The 16,272-nt window shown below is 62.3% G+C and overlaps 1 protein-coding gene across 2 annotated transcripts; it reads left to right on the forward strand.

Moving 5' to 3' along the window:
* The first annotated feature begins 863 nt into the window (after positions 1-863).
* GRK6 (G protein-coupled receptor kinase 6) lies at positions 864-15,190 on the forward strand. 2 transcript variants are annotated; one of them, XM_054568027.1, is made up of 17 exons: positions 864-1,056; positions 4,631-4,726; positions 5,703-5,815; positions 5,931-6,008; positions 6,375-6,475; positions 6,761-6,853; positions 6,956-7,019; positions 7,162-7,302; positions 7,590-7,780; positions 8,572-8,609; positions 8,699-8,788; positions 9,879-10,087; positions 10,166-10,303; positions 13,411-13,548; positions 13,627-13,761; positions 13,951-13,952; positions 14,405-15,190. In XM_054568027.1, exons 1-17 carry the CDS (start codon positions 1,005-1,007, stop codon positions 14,493-14,495), a joined length of 1,770 nt encoding a protein of 589 aa, XP_054424002.1. In that variant the 5' UTR covers positions 864-1,004; the 3' UTR covers positions 14,496-15,190. The 2 variants fall into 2 exon arrangements, with proteins under 2 accessions (XP_054424002.1, XP_054424001.1); XM_054568026.1 differs by lacking the exon at positions 13,951-13,952.
* Positions 15,191-16,272: the final 1,082 nt, after the last annotated feature.

Here is a 16,272-nt window from a genome sequence, read left to right on the forward strand (position 1 = left end):
GTGTGAAGTAGAGGTGCACGGAGTAGGATGTCGAACTAGAAAGTGATTAGCTGTAAAATTTTTGCCTTGTTTTCTTTCGGCCTGCAGCCAGCCACTGGGCCTCTGGCACTTCAGTTCCCACCTGTATAATGGGTGTGAGCTCATCCCTACTTCTCTGGATGGTAGTGCTGCCTTATAAGGCGGCAGAAGCCGAGGGCTGGCGAGGCCGTGTGGGTGGAGAGAAATCACAACATCCGGCTGCGGGGGCGGGGCGGTGGCACCCGAGGCAGCCTAGCGGGCGGCCGGGGACCCGCTGGGGAGGCCTGCAGCCTCCTCTGGGCCTCTTCTCGCTTCCGCTGTGCCCCCTCCAGGATGGGCCAATCTAAAGGAACGCGGCCCAAAGCAGCTGGCAGCTCAGCCGCAAGAGGCCCAGGATACGAAGTGTACCTCCCTACAAACCCTAGAAAAGCCTAGGCGAGCCGAAGGGACTCGGACCACACCCCCGTCTGATGGCCCAATCTGAGTGCACTGCTGAGAACGACTGAATATCCGGCCTCCCGGGCAAGACCCAGAGAGCACACCTCCGCTGTCCCAGCGGAGGCTCGGCCCTAATTGGCAGTTCGGCAACCTACGAAGGCCCAGAAATTCGAACCTAGGGGCCGAACTCCAGCGCAAACCAACCAGGAAGAGGTGACGTATTAAGTCCCGCCTCCCTTCTCCTTGAAGCGAACCCCTGGCTCGAGGGGCGGGGAAAGATGAAGAGGCTGTCTAATGGGAAGACGGCGCGGGGAGTGCCCGCTCGGCTATTGGCCAAGTAAAGTAAACAGAGGGTGGGGCGGGGCGGGCCGGCAACGGGGTGGCCCCCGGGAGGGGGCAGAGAGTGCGCTGCGGGAGGCGGCGGCCCGGAGGCCCGGGAGGCCGCGGCGCGGTCACTGCGAGCCGAGCCGAGCCGCGCCGATCGCCATCCGGCTCCGGCTCCCGCGCGCGATCCCGGCCGGGGGCGCGGACCTGCGGCGCCGCAGCCCATGGAGCTCGAAAACATCGTAGCGAACACGGTGCTTCTCAAGGCCCGGGAAGGTGAGGCGGCCGGGCGGGCGGGCGGCCGGGTGCGAAGAACACGGGCGCGCGGCCTCTGAGCTCGGCCGGGCGACCCTGCCACCCCATCCCCTAGGGCAGCGCGCCCCGCTCCCCGCAGCCCTCGCAGACACGAGTCCTTCCGGCCCGGTGTCCTCCTCCGCACCTGCCCGCGGGAGTCCGGGCCCAGGAAGGGGCGGGGGTCAGACCGCCGCCCTCTCGGCGGGCAAGAATGAAGGGGTAAATGAGCTGGTCTGACGAACCGAGAGAACGGAAGAGAGAAGGGTGGGACCTGAGACCCGAGAGAGCTTCTCTGAGGCCTCTCCCAGGTGAGAGGTGAGAAGATGCCTCAGGAAGGGGCAGCTTACCCCCACGTGCCCCGGCCCCGGGCCCCGGCGCACAGCCTGAACTGGCACAAAGTTGGTGCAGGGTAAAGGTTTGGAGAATGAATGAACGGATATTCGACTCGGGGAAACTGCTGGTCCCATATGGTACCAACGTGATTGCCACTTGCTCAGGGCTTCATGACACAGGGGGCAGAGGTGAATGGGTTATGAATTTTGCCTTCAGGTAGCACAGTCTAGTGGGGCAAACAGGGACAGGAACAAGTGGGAGGCAGCTTTGAGAGGAGAGCTTGCCGGGCTGGCTGGGCTATAAGTTCAAGGCCTGGCAGAGGGAGGTGGTCTGAGCCAAATGTGCACTGAACTCCCCAAGGCTCCCATGCCAGATGTTAGCAGGCACTTGTTCTGGAGTGTCCTTGGAGGCACAGAAGGACCAGGCCTGGTCCTCGCTGCCTGATGGTCAGTCTGACCGTCACCTGCTCTTGTCAACCTTGGTAACTTAACCAGCAGACACCTACTCTGTGCTGTGTCCTGTCCAGGGTGCTGGCGACCAGCAGTGAGCAGACCCTTCCTTTTGGAACTCTAAGGCAGGGCGGTCATGGCGGTTGTTCCACTCTTTGCTGGGTTTCCAGGCCGAAAGAGTCTTCTCCTTCATCTTTTTGCCCCGTTTTGTAGGACTATCCCCCAGATTACATAGTAAATCTGTGGCTGCCCCAGGCATAGGACCCAGGATGTTCCCAACACAGGCCATAGGGCACCCAGAAGAGACCCCAGATGGCACAGCATCTGGTGCCTTCTGCCTGCCCGGAGGGGACTGGCCCTGGGAAGGTGCCGCCTGGAAATGGGCATGACAGGCTGGGTCCTCAGTGCCCGGAGCCTTCCGTATCTCCTGTCCCTTATCAAGTCCGGGGCCGGGCCTTCCTCCCAGCCTCTGGGGGCATCTGCTGATTCTGTTCTGCCTCGTCATCCAGCAAGCCAGGGAGGAGGGGTGAGGAGTGCCTGGCCAGGCCTCCCTCCCAGGGATGTAGCCGGTCCAGGCCTCCGGCTGCTGAGAGCACTGCCCTACCTGGCCAGAGTGTGGATGAGGCACATGGGGGGATGGCCGGTCAGGGGACCCGTGCCTCCACTGGGGACCCATCACCTCACCTGGCTCTGTCCCTTCCACCTGCACTAGACACACCTCTCCTCTCTGAACTTTAGTAACCTTTTTTGTTTAGTGTTTGGGGACAGGACATGAAAACTAAAGGAAATCCCAATTGTCCCTGAGTCTTAAACCCTGGCCCGTGGACTGGCTGCATCAGAATCCCACCATGGGCTGGCCAACAGCTTGGGGTCCGACCTTGGCCAGCTTGCCAAGTGACCTGAGGCCCTGAGTGGTTTGGGAACCCTTGGTGTATGTGTCGAGATCTGGGTTCAAATCCTTCCTCTGGTACTTCCAGGTTTGTGGTCTTAGACAACTTGGTTCACTTCGGGGTCTCCGTCTTCTCGTGAAATTGGGCCAGGCCCGGCAGAGCTGCTGTGAGCATGAAGTGGGACAGCTCTGGGGGTGTGAGCCCTTGTTTAGTCCTTCCTTTTCCAGGTGCCCAGAGGCACAGCAAGGGGACCAACCGAGGGTGGGGAGGAGCCCCACTGACTCCGGTGGTAGCAGTTCCAGAACAGGATATTTGCATGTGACTGCTGCTGCCTTCATGTGGCTGGGAGGAGGGGGAGGAGGAAGTAACTGATGGGGGAGGCAGGCGGATGGAGAGGTGGGGGAGGGACCTGCGGGGGTGGGGGAGGAGTTCCCCTTCTGGGGAGGCCTCGTCTGGGTTGGGGATGGGGTCTTATTGCCTGCTCACAGTGGAGCAATGATGTGGCACATGCTGGGTGCGGGCTGCAGGAGGGCTGCTGGTGGGTTTCCCAATGGGTGCCCTGCATCACTTCCTCCTCTGGGCCGCTGGGGTCAGGAAACACAGCGAGGGACCCAGCCCAGCTTCCTCCCTAGAAGGCAGCCCTGTCCCTCTGCACCACTCGCCTTTAGCAATGTCAGAGGGAAACAAGGCTGGGTAAATCAGAGGGGAAACTGAGGCCAGGCAAGGGAAAGTGGTAGCTCAAGATTGCCATCGAGCAGTTGGATTTGGGGCCCACCTCTTGCCACAGCCCCGCTGGGTGCCGGACACAGATTCTGCCAGTCTCCCTCGCAACGCCTCTGGGGTTGGCTTTGGACCCAAAGTCCGCGTGGGGAGACTGAGACTCAGCGTGGGCAAGTGATGGGCCCGAAGTGTGACTTGGAGGTTCCAGCCAGGGTCTGTGACTCCAAGACGCAGGCCCCTTCCGCCATTCTCGGCCTCAAGGCCCATGGGTCACATCTGGCTAGCTCTCTCAACGTGTTTTATTCGGCTGCAGTGGCAGTTTTTAAGAAGTCAGAACCAGTATTTCACGTAATAGTCTGGATTCCCAGGTGCTTTGGAAAAATCAGAAGAGCCAGCCACCCGGGCCCAGCTCTCCTGCCCAGCAGCAACCAAGCCGCAGCTGGCGCTGTGCTGCGGCGCCCCCGTTAGAACGGCAGGCCCGGTTCGGTTCTCCAGCTCCCCACGGCACCCTGCCGTCGCCTACCGGTGGCTGGGCCACATTTGCCGGACCTGCCTGGCTTTGTAGTGGGCCTTTGGGAGGACCTTGGTCTCAGCAGCTGCAGTTGAGGGGGCACCTGGGTACCGTGAGGCAGGTGTCAGAGCCCGGGAAGCCCTGTGTGCCGGGATGGGCATCCCGAGGGCCAGCCTTCCTGCGACCACCTCGTTTGAGTCTCTGATAGCCCTGACGCAGAGCCCGGTGACTCGGGCTGCCCTCTGGCCCTGGCAGCTCTCAGGCACGTCCCATATGTCCTGGAGTCTCTCCCTTCTGGGTGTTGACTTACACAGTTCCTTCCATTGTCATGTTCTTTTCTACTTTCTTCACCTGGGAAACCCGACCTGCTCGGGACCCGCTGAGGCTTGCTGAGGCTGCCCAGAAGCCCCACCCTCCCCCAGTGGCCTGGCCTCACTGCCCTCTTGGCCCTTGCTGCCCAGGAGCCCCCACCCGGCAGGAGGGCGCAGGGGAGCACGGGAGTCCAGGGAGAGCAGGTGGAGCCCGTGGAGCCAGGCCCGAGGTGCCGCCTGGAGTGAGTGCGCTGTGCCGCGCCCGGCCCTGCGGCCCTGGACTGCGCTGAGGGGGAGGGGAGGCGTGCTGGTGGCCAGACCAGCGCCTGTTTGCTCCCACAGGTGGCAGTGGGAATCGCAAAGGCAAAAGCAAGAAATGGCGACAGATGCTGCAGTTCCCCCACATCAGTCAGTGCGAAGAGCTGCGGCTCAGCCTCGGTGAGGCCTGGGTGGGGACCAGGGTGCTGAGGCGAGAAGGACCCGCCGGTGCCAGGGAGCCTCCCCTGAGACCTCGCCCTGGGGCAGGGGGTCCAGGGAGCAGATTGAGGCTACGCCACCCACTGCGGTTTCGGTTCCTGGGCTTGTGATGGGTGGAGGGCAGAATGCAAAAAGGGCAGCAGGGGTGGGCGGGGCGAGTGTGGGGAGCAGGGCAGTGTCAGATGTGGAGGCAGCGAGAGGAGCAGAGGAAGGAAGGGCCAGGCCTGGGGGGAGCAGAGCTAAGGGGCAGAGGGCGCAATAGGGGCTGGGGCCGGGGCCAGCCCCCAGGCTGACTGTTGAGAGCCCCAAACCCAGGCTGAGCCCCACTCAGTTTGGCCCGGGGTCGGGGGAGGGGGGCCCAGCCAAGCCATGACCAGAAGGACCCCGGAGCCCAGCTCCTGCTTCTCTTGGCTGAGGCCCTAAGTCTGAGCAGCATCCAGGCTGCCCAGGCCCCCCGGCAACCTGCACCGGGGCAAGGAGCAGGTCGTGGCTGCTTCCATTGCCTGGGAAGGAGGCCTAGCCTGGAGCTCACCGGAAGCCACAGCTTCCTCCGGTACTTTCGCCAGGCAGGCAGCAGGTGTGGGCCCAGCCCCGGCCTGGCCGGAACCTCAGACCACACCCGACCCCAGCACTGTGACAAGTGCGAGTAATGTGAACCAGGAGACAGTGGGGGAGGTGAGGGGGCTGGTTCCGGAGCCGCGCTCCTGCCTGTATGAGCTTGGACTAATGCTTAGCCTTTCTGGGCCTCAGAGTCCCAAGCTGGGATGTAGAGGCGTGCCCAGCTCAGGGCTGTGGCGAGGGCCCTGAAGGAGGTAAAGGGCACCACACTATAGCCAATAGGGCGCTGCCATGGGGCCCGGGGCCTGGCGGTGTGGACGGGAGCGCCTGCCCGCAGGCTCCGGGTCCAGGAAGCCAGCAGCTCCGCCTCCGCCTGCAGAGCGTGACTACCACAGCCTGTGCGAGCGGCAGCCCATCGGGCGCCTGCTGTTCCGAGAGTTCTGCGCAACGAGGCCTGAGCTGACCCGCTGCATTGCCTTCCTGGATGGGGTGGTGAGTGCAGCCCAGCCCACACCCAGACGGACAGAGGTCCCAGACCCTGTGTGTCCCTACGCCCCACACTGGCACTTTACCCAGACCTCAAGCCTCTCCGCCTCCCACCCTGCAGGCTGAGTATGAAGTGACCCCTGATGAGAAGAGGAAAGCATGTGGGCAGCAGCTAATGCAGAATTTTCTGAGCCACACGGTGAGTGAGCGGTGATGGAGGGGTGACGGCAGCGGGCAGAGCTCAGTGGCGGGGAGAGGAGTGATGCCGCCGGGCCCAGACGCCCTGGGACTGCTCCAGGCTCCCCAGGCAGCGCTGCAGAGGCGGAGCCCAGAGGGGGCCACGGAGCCCAGAGGGGCCCAGGCAGCCTGCCAGCGGCTTTGCTTCTCCCTGCCTCTGGGGCAGGGGCAGGGACCGAGTTCAGCAACCAGACAGGCGGGGGCACCGCCGGCCTGCAGCCGCCCTGCCCCCTGTACAGACAGGCCTGAGATATCTGCCCTCTCCACCCCAGGAGTGGGCAGCTGGCCGAGGGGCCCCCTCGCTGACCTCTCTGTGGCCTGTCCCCAGGGTCCTGACCTCATCCCCGAGATCCCCCAGCAAATGGTGACTAACTGTGCACAGCGGCTGGAGCAGGGGCCCTGTAAAGACCTCTTCCAGGAGCTCACCCGGTAAGCCTCTCCCCCAGGCCTAGAACAGCACCCTGAGGGGCTTCTGTGGGCCCGGCGAGGGGCTCGGCCTCTCGTCCTGGCCGTGCCTCTGCTGTGTGACCTCGGGCAGGTGGCCTCCCCTCTCTGCGGCGTCCTCCGCTTCAGCCCAGGCGTCCGAGGCCCATTAGCAGGCGGGTTGGCTGAGGATGCCGCCTCTCGGGCTGAGAGTGCATGTGACGGGGGGCCGGGTCCCCAAGCTGAGGACCTGGGCCGTCAGGCTGACCAGTGGGCTGGCCTTCTCTATAGGCTGACCCACGAGTACCTGAGCGTGGCCCCTTTTGCCGACTACCTCGACAGCATCTACTTCAACCGTTTCCTGCAATGGAAGTGGCTGGAAAGGTGAGCTCCTCGAAGGCTAGGCCGGGGCAGGCCGGGCGGTCGGGGCTGTCACGGCCCGTGGACTCCCGCTCAGCCATTTGCTTCCCACACCCTTGCCCACAGGCAGCCAGTGACCAAAAACACCTTCAGGCAGTACCGAGTCCTGGGCAAAGGCGGCTTTGGGGAGGTGAGTGGCCAGGTCAGACCCCTGCAGAGCTCTCAGGCCGGTAGGACGGGTCCTGGGCCAGCCCCTCCCCTCAGCCTGAGCCACCCGTCACCCCAGCACGAGTACAGCGGGTTCCTCTTTGCCCCCTCTGCCCTGGCTATAGGTGTGCGCCTGCCAGGTGCGGGCAACAGGCAAGATGTACGCCTGCAAAAAACTGGAGAAGAAGCGGATCAAGAAGCGGAAAGGGGAGTCCATGGCGCTCAATGAGAAGCAGATCCTGGAGAAAGTGAACAGTAGGTTTGTAGTAAGTACAGACCGGAGACCCCGCCCTGCCCGTTGGCCGTGCACGTGCCCGCCCCGCGCCCCAGGCTGAGGTCTCGCCCCCCACCCCATCCCTCGCCCCTCCAGGCAGCACCTCCCACTCTTGGGGGTGACTAGGAAGGGCAGGTCTGGGGTGTTGACACCAGGCTTGGGAAGCAGGCTGGGCCCCCCAGAGTGGCCTTAAACAGGATTGTTTGGGTGGCTGGCACCAGCTCTGACGCTAGGTGGCCTGTGGCCCCTGCCTGAGGGCTTGGGTCCCCTCGGCCACAGGTGAGCTTGGCTTACGCCTATGAGACCAAGGATGCACTGTGCCTGGTGCTGACACTGATGAACGGAGGCGACCTCAAGTTCCACATCTACCACATGGGCCAGGCTGGCTTCTCAGAGGCACGGGCTGTCTTCTACACCGCAGAGATCTGCTGTGGCCTGGAGGACCTGCATCGGGAGCGCATCGTGTACAGGTGCGGAGCTCCGCCACCGTGCGCGACGCTGTAGCGGGGTGCGAGTGGAAGTGGCAGACCAACGCGGGTGAGCCGGGGCGGCCGCTGCAGCCCGGCCTGGCTGAGCCTGAGGCGCGCCGGTCGGAGGCCCCACACGCACCCGCTCTCGCAGGCCCTGGGGTCTGGCTGACGCGGTGTGAGCCTGGAGCCGGCGCCCCTCTGCGACTGCCGGTTGCTGCCTGCTCCCAGCACCGTTCCCTTTCCTGGGAAGCAGAGGCTGTAATTCCTGCCTGGCAGATGATCAGGGGGAGCAAATGAAATAATCCGATAAAGTGCACTGCAGCGGCAGCCGGGCACACAGGGCTCGGCTGTGAGGGCTCTGCCTCTTGCTGTCGTTGGCAGTGGTTTCCTTGGGGCCACCCAAGAGCCCCAGAGGGGACGAATGAGCAGCCCCATATGACAGACAGGAAAGGTGGTGTCAGCCACCGTAGGGTTGTGGGGAGAACTGGGGAGGGGGGCTCCTCAAAACCAGGGTGAGCACAGCTGCTGGTGGTACCCGGGGAGCCTCCCAGGTGGGAGGTGCCTTCCACTTGCTAGCGAGTCCCAGGGCCCTGGTTCCTGAGACCTTTGTCTGCCCCTCGAGCCGGGGCTGCTGCAGGGCAGGGGCAGGGCTGTCTGTCACCCCGGCAGCAAATGGCCCCTGTGCCTTACAGCGCCCCTCGTCCCAGGAAGCGACCAGGCTGGGAGGGGGTGGCCCTGTCTGGCTGCCAGGCAACCGAGCAGCCTCTGACCCTGCCCTTCTCTCCCCACAGGGACCTGAAGCCAGAGAACATCCTACTGGATGACCATGGTGGGTGGGGGGCCACAGCGGTGGGGTGGAGTGGGGTGGGGTCCTGCCCACTGGCCTAACGGGCTCCCTGCTTTCACACCCACGGTCAGGTCACATCCGAATCTCCGACCTGGGGCTGGCCGTGCACGTGCCCGAGGGCCAGACCATCAAAGGCCGCGTGGGCACCGTGGGCTACATGGGTGAGTCCCCCCGTTGACCTGGGCCTGGCCCCCCGCTCCTGTTTGGGAGTCTCCTGTGTCTCAGGGACTAGAAAGAGCCATTGTCCCTCTTTGTAGATCAGAAGGTCACAACTCGGTCAGGGCCCCACACAACATGTGAAGCCACTTCACGGGCCCTCAGGAGGCTACGAGTGAAGGGACTCAAAGCCCTGTTCTTGGCCCCAGCACCCCCCGCCCCCCGCTCCCCGGAGTGGGCTGGCCCGTCTGGGGCCGGGCCGGGGCGAGGCCGGGTTTCCCTCTGGGACCCGGACACCACAGACAGCCCCAGCTACAGGTGGTTTCTTCCCAGCCCCCTGCTGGCTGTGTGTCCTTGGGCCAGACACCTCGTCCCTCCCCGCTTCACCTTCCCTGACAGTGACCGCCATGCCTGTCGCCAGCATTGCCTAAAAGATGCGGAGGTGGCAGAGGTGGGGCGCCTGCCCGGAAGGCAGTGCAGGCTCCCAGCAAGGGGCCTTCCTCCTCCTCTCCATCGTCCACCACTGAACCCACAGCGTGCAAGCTGGCAGCCACGCGGGCCTTGTTTGTGGTTTGATCAAAATTATTTTTAATTTAAAAAATGTTTTAATCCTCACCCAAGGATATGTTTATTGATTTGTGAGAGAGAGAGAGAGAGAGAAACATCGATGTGGGAGAGAAACATTGGTCAGTTGCCTCCTGCACGTGCTCCAACTGGGGACTGAACCCACAACTTTTGGTGTATGGGACGGCGCTCCAACCAACTGAGCAGCCACGCAGCCATGGCATCAATCAAATTATTATTATTATTATTTTTTGTCTTTTAAAAAAATTATATTGATTATCCTTCAAGTTATTTTTAAGACAATTAGAATTGGTTGCCAACATTGAATAAGCCAGACGGCTTCATATTCAAAGTATGGATTTCTGACTTTGCGCAATTAGAAGACCTGGCCCCAGCCGGTCCGCATCGGCCCCTTTGATGAGGTGTGTGCCGATGGGGCCCGCCTGGCTGGACGGTGTCCAAGCTGATCCCCGCCTTGACATGCGCTGGGCATTCCGGGGCGCCTCACTAACTCCTGTGCCGCCCGCCCAGCTCCGGAGGTGGTGAAGAACGAACGGTACACGTTCAGCCCAGACTGGTGGGCGCTTGGCTGCCTCCTGTACGAGATGATCGCTGGCCAGTCGCCCTTCCAGCAGAGGAAAAAGAAGATTAAGCGGGAGGAGGTGGAGCGGCTGGTGAAGGAGGTGCCGGAGGAGTACTCCGATCGCTTTTCCCCGCAGGCCCGCTCTCTCTGCTCCCAGGTAGGGCTGCGGGCAGGAGGCCCGGGCGGGGCCGGGGCCCTTCTGCGGAGGCCGCCCTGACCCCCTCCCCTGCTACAGCTCCTCTTCAAGGACCCTGCCGAGCGGCTGGGGTGTCGTGGAGGCGGTGCCCGTGAGGTGAAGGAACACCCCCTCTTTAAGAAACTGAACTTCAAGCGGCTGGGAGCTGGCATGCTGGAGCCGCCCTTCAAGCCCGACGTGAGTGCCACCCACTTGAAGGCAGGACCAAGCCAGGGTGAGGGCTGGGGGCTCTTGGGGTCAGGACAACTTCAGTTTGAATGTAAGAAAACCCAACTCACATGGCTTTGCCAACAAAACATCGTTGCCTGGGCTCACGGACATGAAAAGCCCCGTGCGGGGCTCCACCTGAGTCGCAGGAGCTCCCGCTCTCCCTCGCCCTCCCCGCGCGCTGGTACGGGCGCAGTCTGCCCTCGCAGGCGGCCCTCCCCAGGGTGGGGTGCCGGGGCCCAGCAGCTGAAACCCACATCCTACCGGCCCCACCGCCCCAGGAGGTAAAGGGCACCTCTTACCCAATAACTTAAGAAAGGGAGGAAAAAAGGCCTAAGGATGGCGCTCATTGCCTCTGGCGGTTTGGAGCCCCTCGGTGGCCATGCCCCAGTCCTGCGCCTGCCTGAAGCACCGCCAGCTGGGAGCCCAGCCCCCCACAGAAAACCAAGAGGCTGTTAACTGCGGGGGAAGGACTGGCGGAGCATGGGCTCCGCCCCGCGGGTGCCGACCTCCCCTCTGTGCACAGAACCCCGCCCCTTGTAGAATCTCATCCATGTACTGAGAATCTCAGTGCGTCAGGCATTCCATAGGCAGGAATGGCCTCAGGTTATCAGAATCCCAGTGGCAGAAACCGAGCTCAGACTGGCTTACGCACCGCGTGGAGTTTTCTGGTTCATTTGGCAGAAAGTACCGGAGTAGGGCTCACACCAGGGTGTCAGGCGGTGTTGGCTCTGCTTCAACCTGTTGACTGTCCTCTCACTAAAGTCAGGCCTTTCTGTATAAATTCACAGGGAAAGTTCTGATTGGCCAAGGTTAGGTCATGTGCTTGCTCCCCCTCCCGTGTGTAAGAGGATTGGGTGCTGGGATCACCAGGAATGCTGGGGAGGCAGACGAGGCTGATAGCTGTGAACCACACATGTGACTGTTTATTCATTCAACCAAAATCTGAGTGCCCAGATGGGCCAGACCTCAGAGGTGATGAGGTCAACAGGGCCCAGTCCCGCCTTCATGTTCTGGTGGAAGAACACGGCAGTATAAACGAGTAAGCAAAGACATTTTGGGTAATGTGAGGTGCGGCAGCAAAGAGTAAAGCAGGCTGAGAAGATAAGGAATGATGGCGGGGAGGGGACGGTATTTTAGGCAGGATGGCCTCTGAGGGGCGGTGGTTAAAACACGGAAGCCTAAAATACGTGAAGGAGAGAACCCCGTCAAGGGTCGGGGCGTGAGCGCTCCAGGGAGAAGGAAGTGCCAGACAGTGAGGTCCTGGGGCAGGACCAGCCTCAAGAGGAGACACGGCATTGAGGGGCCTCGAGGGGCCGGCACGACAGACGCATCTTTAAGTGTGATGGGGCCTTTGGGGAGCATGGAGCGGGAATGTGAGGTGTGCGGGGTGGGCCTTAGCGGAGAGGAGTGGGAGTGAGGGCCCGCTAACAGGTGCCGCCTCGGAAGGGCTGGGTGGCGTCGGCCTCACCGGCGCCCTGGAAGGCGGGCGCTGCTGTGGGCGCCTGGGCCCAGCCAGTGGCTCCCGCTCCCGCACTCGCCCTCTCCCTCTCGTTGAACCTTGAAGCCGCCCGCTGCGCAGGCTGGCACTCACGGTTAGAAAACCCCCGCCTTGGATTTTCAATTTTAGGAGTAGCAGGTGAAAATAGAATTTTTAACCGCTTTATTGGGATTTAATTCACATACCACCCCATTCACTCATTTAAAAGTATATGATTAAATGGCTTTTAGCATATTCCAAAGAGCGCGGCCATCACCACAACTGATTTTAGAGTTTTCACCCCCGCCCCCCAAAACACTGTACCCATTAGCTCCCCGTTCTCCCCTTCCCCCGGCAACCGCTGATCTCTATGTTGCTATGCGTTCGCCTCTTCTGGACATTTCATATAAATGACATTATACACTCTGTGGCCCTTAGTGGCTGGTATCTCCCACTTTGCATAATGTTTTCAAGGCTCATCAGTATTGTAGCCTGTATCGGTTCTCTAGTATATGAATATTCCACGTTGCGTTTGTTTTCCTCAGTTGATGGACCTTAGGGTTGTTTCCTCTTTTTGGCTGTTATGAATAACGTGCACACTCAAGTTTTTGTGGGGGACATGGGTTTCTTTTCTCTTGGGTATATACCTAGGAGTTGCTGGCTCCTATGGGAATGCTATGTTTAACCTTGGAGAATAGCTAAACCTGTTTTCTAAAGCAGTCGCTCTATTCCCCCCCCCCCCCATTTTAGAGAGCAGGGAAGGAAGGGAGGGAGAAAGAGAGGGAGAGAAATACCAATGTGTGAGAGAAACATCAATCGGCTATCTCTTGCACACGCCCCAATCAGACACCGGACCCACAACCTGGGCATGGGCCCTGATCAGGGATTGAACCCATGACCTTTTGGTTTGCGAGAGAATGCCCAAACCACTGGGCCACACCAGCCAGGGCATCAGCTGCACTATTTTTATGTGATGATGTTTTAATTGACACCGGTAATGGTAGGATTTAGAAGACAATGTATCACTTCTCGGCCTTTTGTTAAGATCAAGTGTAGAAGACAATGTAACGATGAGAAAGAAAGTTGCCTTCTGGAGTGAGGTGGGCTCCTGGGCAGGGTGCTGGGGAGGTGGGAGGGCTGTGTTAATTCCCTGGTGGCTGTGAAGCACGAGGGGATGGAGCACGCGGTTGAACTTCCCTGGACAGAGGACCCCTCAGCTCCAGGCCCTGCATGAGGCGGCCCTGCCTAAAGGGCCTGCTGGTACTTGGCCCGCTGCGCCCACCTCTCCAGCTGTGCGCCCAGACCCCTGTGCGCAGATGGGGGGGGCGCTCAGGAGCAGTCCCACCGCACTGCGGAGGCAGCTGGCTGGGGTAGGTCAGTGAGGCAGGTGAGCCCCAGTTCACAGAGGGGACACTGAGCCTCAAAGGGAAGGGACTGCCATGCTTAGAAAGCACCCTGCGTCCCTGGCTTCTGACTCAAAACTGGCGCGCTGCCAGGGACAGGGCACCACCAGGCCAAGGCTGGAGCCCTTCTAGGGGCTGACTGTCCTCCCGGCACAGGAGGTGCTCCTGTCTGACCGCAGCCTTTGTCCCCCAAGCCCCAGGCCATTTACTGCAAGGACGTCCTGGACATTGAGCAGTTCTCTACGGTTAAGGGTGTGGAGCTGGAGCCCACCGACCAGGACTTCTACCAGAAGTTTGCCACGGGCAGCGTGCCTATCCCCTGGCAGAACGAGGTGGGGCTTGCCCACTGGTGGGGTGGGCTCTGGGGGGGGTGGCCGGGGCAGCTCTCACAGCAGCATGTCCCTCGGCAGATGGTAGAAACCGAGTGCTTCCAAGAGCTGAATGTCTTCGGGCTGGATGGCTCCGTTCCCCCAGACCTGGACTGGAGGGGCCAGCCGCCCCCGCCGCCCAAGAAGGGACTGCTGCAGAGACTCTTCAGTCGCCAGGTAACCCCCAGGAGCGTCCCGCCCGGCCCCCAGCCTTGCTCCAGGGGACGGTGGGGGGAGGCCGAGCCGGTGCCCGCATGAGCTGTGGGAGGCCTCCTCCAGCCGTGCCAGAGGCGCCCAGGGTCTCTGGCCTCGTTCCCGCCTGTCCCCCGCCCCTGGCTGGGCTCACGGCCTCTTTTCTCTTTCCAGAGGTGAGCAGTGTAGGCTCCCCGTGGGTTGGCCTTGCTGCCTGGCCTCGGGGAGCCACGGGCAGCCCTTCCGTGGCAGAGGCGAGATGTGGGAGAAAGAAGTCCGGTGCCCGCCCCCCCCACCCCCACTGCTTCCATTCCCTGCACCCCGGCTCCTCCAAGCTGCTGGCCTTGCTTAGCCGCCTGTCTCCCCATGCCCCGCCTCCTCCGGCCCAGGGAAGAGCAGCTGGACGGGCCCCGCCCCGGCTGAGCCTGGGGTCCCCCTGGTCCCCTGGTCCCCCGGCCCCAGCCTGTGGTTGGCGGCCTCCGCACTGATGCCCAGGCCCCTCGGGGGCCCCCCCCCCCCCCGCGCAGAGCACGGTCCCGGGCAGCCCCTGGCAGAGCTGCCCAGCAGCAGCCGAGGTGGCTAACAGCGCTCGCTCTGCCTCTCTCCTCCGTGTCCCCCCGCCCTCCAGGATTGCTGTGGGAACTGCAGCGACAGTGAAGAAGAGCTCCCCACCCGCCTCTAGCCCCGAGCCCGAGGCCCCCAGCGGCGGTTGGCGGTAGCAGCTACTCCGAGTGCTGTTTACAGTTTTGCACAGTGGTCCTCTCCATTGTCCACTCAAGCTGTGGCCTGGGGAACATAGCCGGAGCTGTCCCCAGGGTCCTCGGCCCCTCAGCCCCTGGTCTGGCTGAGTTTGGTGAGGCCTAGGCTGTCCCGGGGACAGAGGTGCATCCCTTCAGCTCTCGCCCGCAGAGCTCGGGGCTTCCTGTATTTATGTATTTGTATGAATGTATATAGCGCCCTGAGCACTCTGAAGACCCGCGCTGCAGCCGGCAGGGGGCCACTGCCAAGCCTGAGGCTCCTCAGGCCCCGCGCCCCCAGCACTGTGCTCACCGCCGCCGACCTCCGAGGGAGAGTGGGACTTGTGCCTGCCCCTGGTGACCTGGCTCGGGCTGCCACCTCTGGGGCCCGATGCAGCCCCCTCTCGGCACTTGTCCAAGCTGGGTCCGGGGCCTGTGCCAAAATGGGACCAGAGGTTGGGCCGACCCTGGGACCCATGAGCACACTGCCCGTGCTGCGCCCTCCGGGTCTGCCTCTGCCTTCCAGCTCCGGGGCGCCTCGTCCCGCTGGACCCTTTCCTGGAGACTCCTCTTGCAGAAACGGCCCACCCCCGGCGGGGGAGGGGGTGGTCCCTGGCCAGCCCTCACACATTCCAGACGTCCCTCGTAACAACAGACACATGTGCCCAGCAATAATCCCCCCCCCCCGTATTCGTGTGCGTGAGTGCATGCATGTGTGGGTGTGTGTGAGGGGCGGGCTGAGGCTTTGCGCCCACACCCGAGGCCCCCGCCCCGGCCCCCCCAGACCGTGATGGTTGTTCCGGTCCCAGTGTTGGGCAGCATGGGATTACGAGACCCTGGTTTTTCCATATTTAAAGCCAATTTTTATTACTCATTGTGTCCAATGTAAGCTGCCACGTGTCTATGTGAATACAGTCTGAGCACAAACCTGGCCAGCAGCCCCTGCCTGCCTCTTTCTTGCTCCTGGTGCCCCAGGGCTCCCTGCCCCCCTGTCCCTGCTGGGAGCAGGAAGGGAGTGGAGTGGGGGCTGCCCTTCCCACAAGGCCCAGGAGCCCCCGGGGCTGACCTGGGCCGGCCTCTCCAGGCAGCCAGGCCTTGGCCTCGGACTCACCGCTTGGTTTCTCGGCCTCCTGTTGTAAAGGGGTGAGGCCTGCGGGGAGCAGCTTGGGGTCTGGCTCTGCCTGTGCCTGAGAGGCAGGCTCAGCTGGCAGTGTCCCTGCCGAGGCCGAGGTGGCCTGGCCGTCAGCTGTGGGCTGGGAGCAGCCTGGGGACTGAGGGGACAGCTGCTGTTAGAAACGCCTGCCCCGTCTGTCTGACCAGAACGTTCACTGGGTACCTGGCCCAGGGCCACGCAAGGATGGGACGGTGGCGCTGGGAGTTAGGCTGTAGCAGAGGCACGAGGGGATCAGCCATGGGGGCACCTCCGGGAGGCCCTGTAACCACCATAAGAGTGTTTGCTTCTGTGCTGGGTGCCCTATGCCTTAGAGGCCACTGGAGCTTTGCTGTTGTGGGTTTGAGTTCCAGTCTGGGCACTTTTCAAACTGGCTTTGCGTAGGTCCCCTTCCTTGTCAGGGAAGGTGAGGTTGACACCAGGCTGTGAGAAATGACTGGGGCTGTCTACGCCCCGCCCCTTGACCCCGAGGTCACTGACAGGACTCCCACCTACAGGGGAAGTGGGTGCCGGCTGCCACACTGACAGTTCTCTCAAGGGCATCCAGAAGGCTCCAAGCACCAGCTTAGCAGGTGGGGTCTCTTGTGC

This window comes from Pteronotus mesoamericanus, unplaced genomic scaffold, assembly GCF_021234165.1.
Source record: "Pteronotus mesoamericanus isolate MK-2021 breed Mesoamerican mustached bat unplaced genomic scaffold, CSHL_Meso_final contig_2, whole genome shotgun sequence".
Taxonomy (NCBI): Eukaryota; Metazoa; Chordata; class Mammalia; order Chiroptera; family Mormoopidae; genus Pteronotus; species Pteronotus mesoamericanus.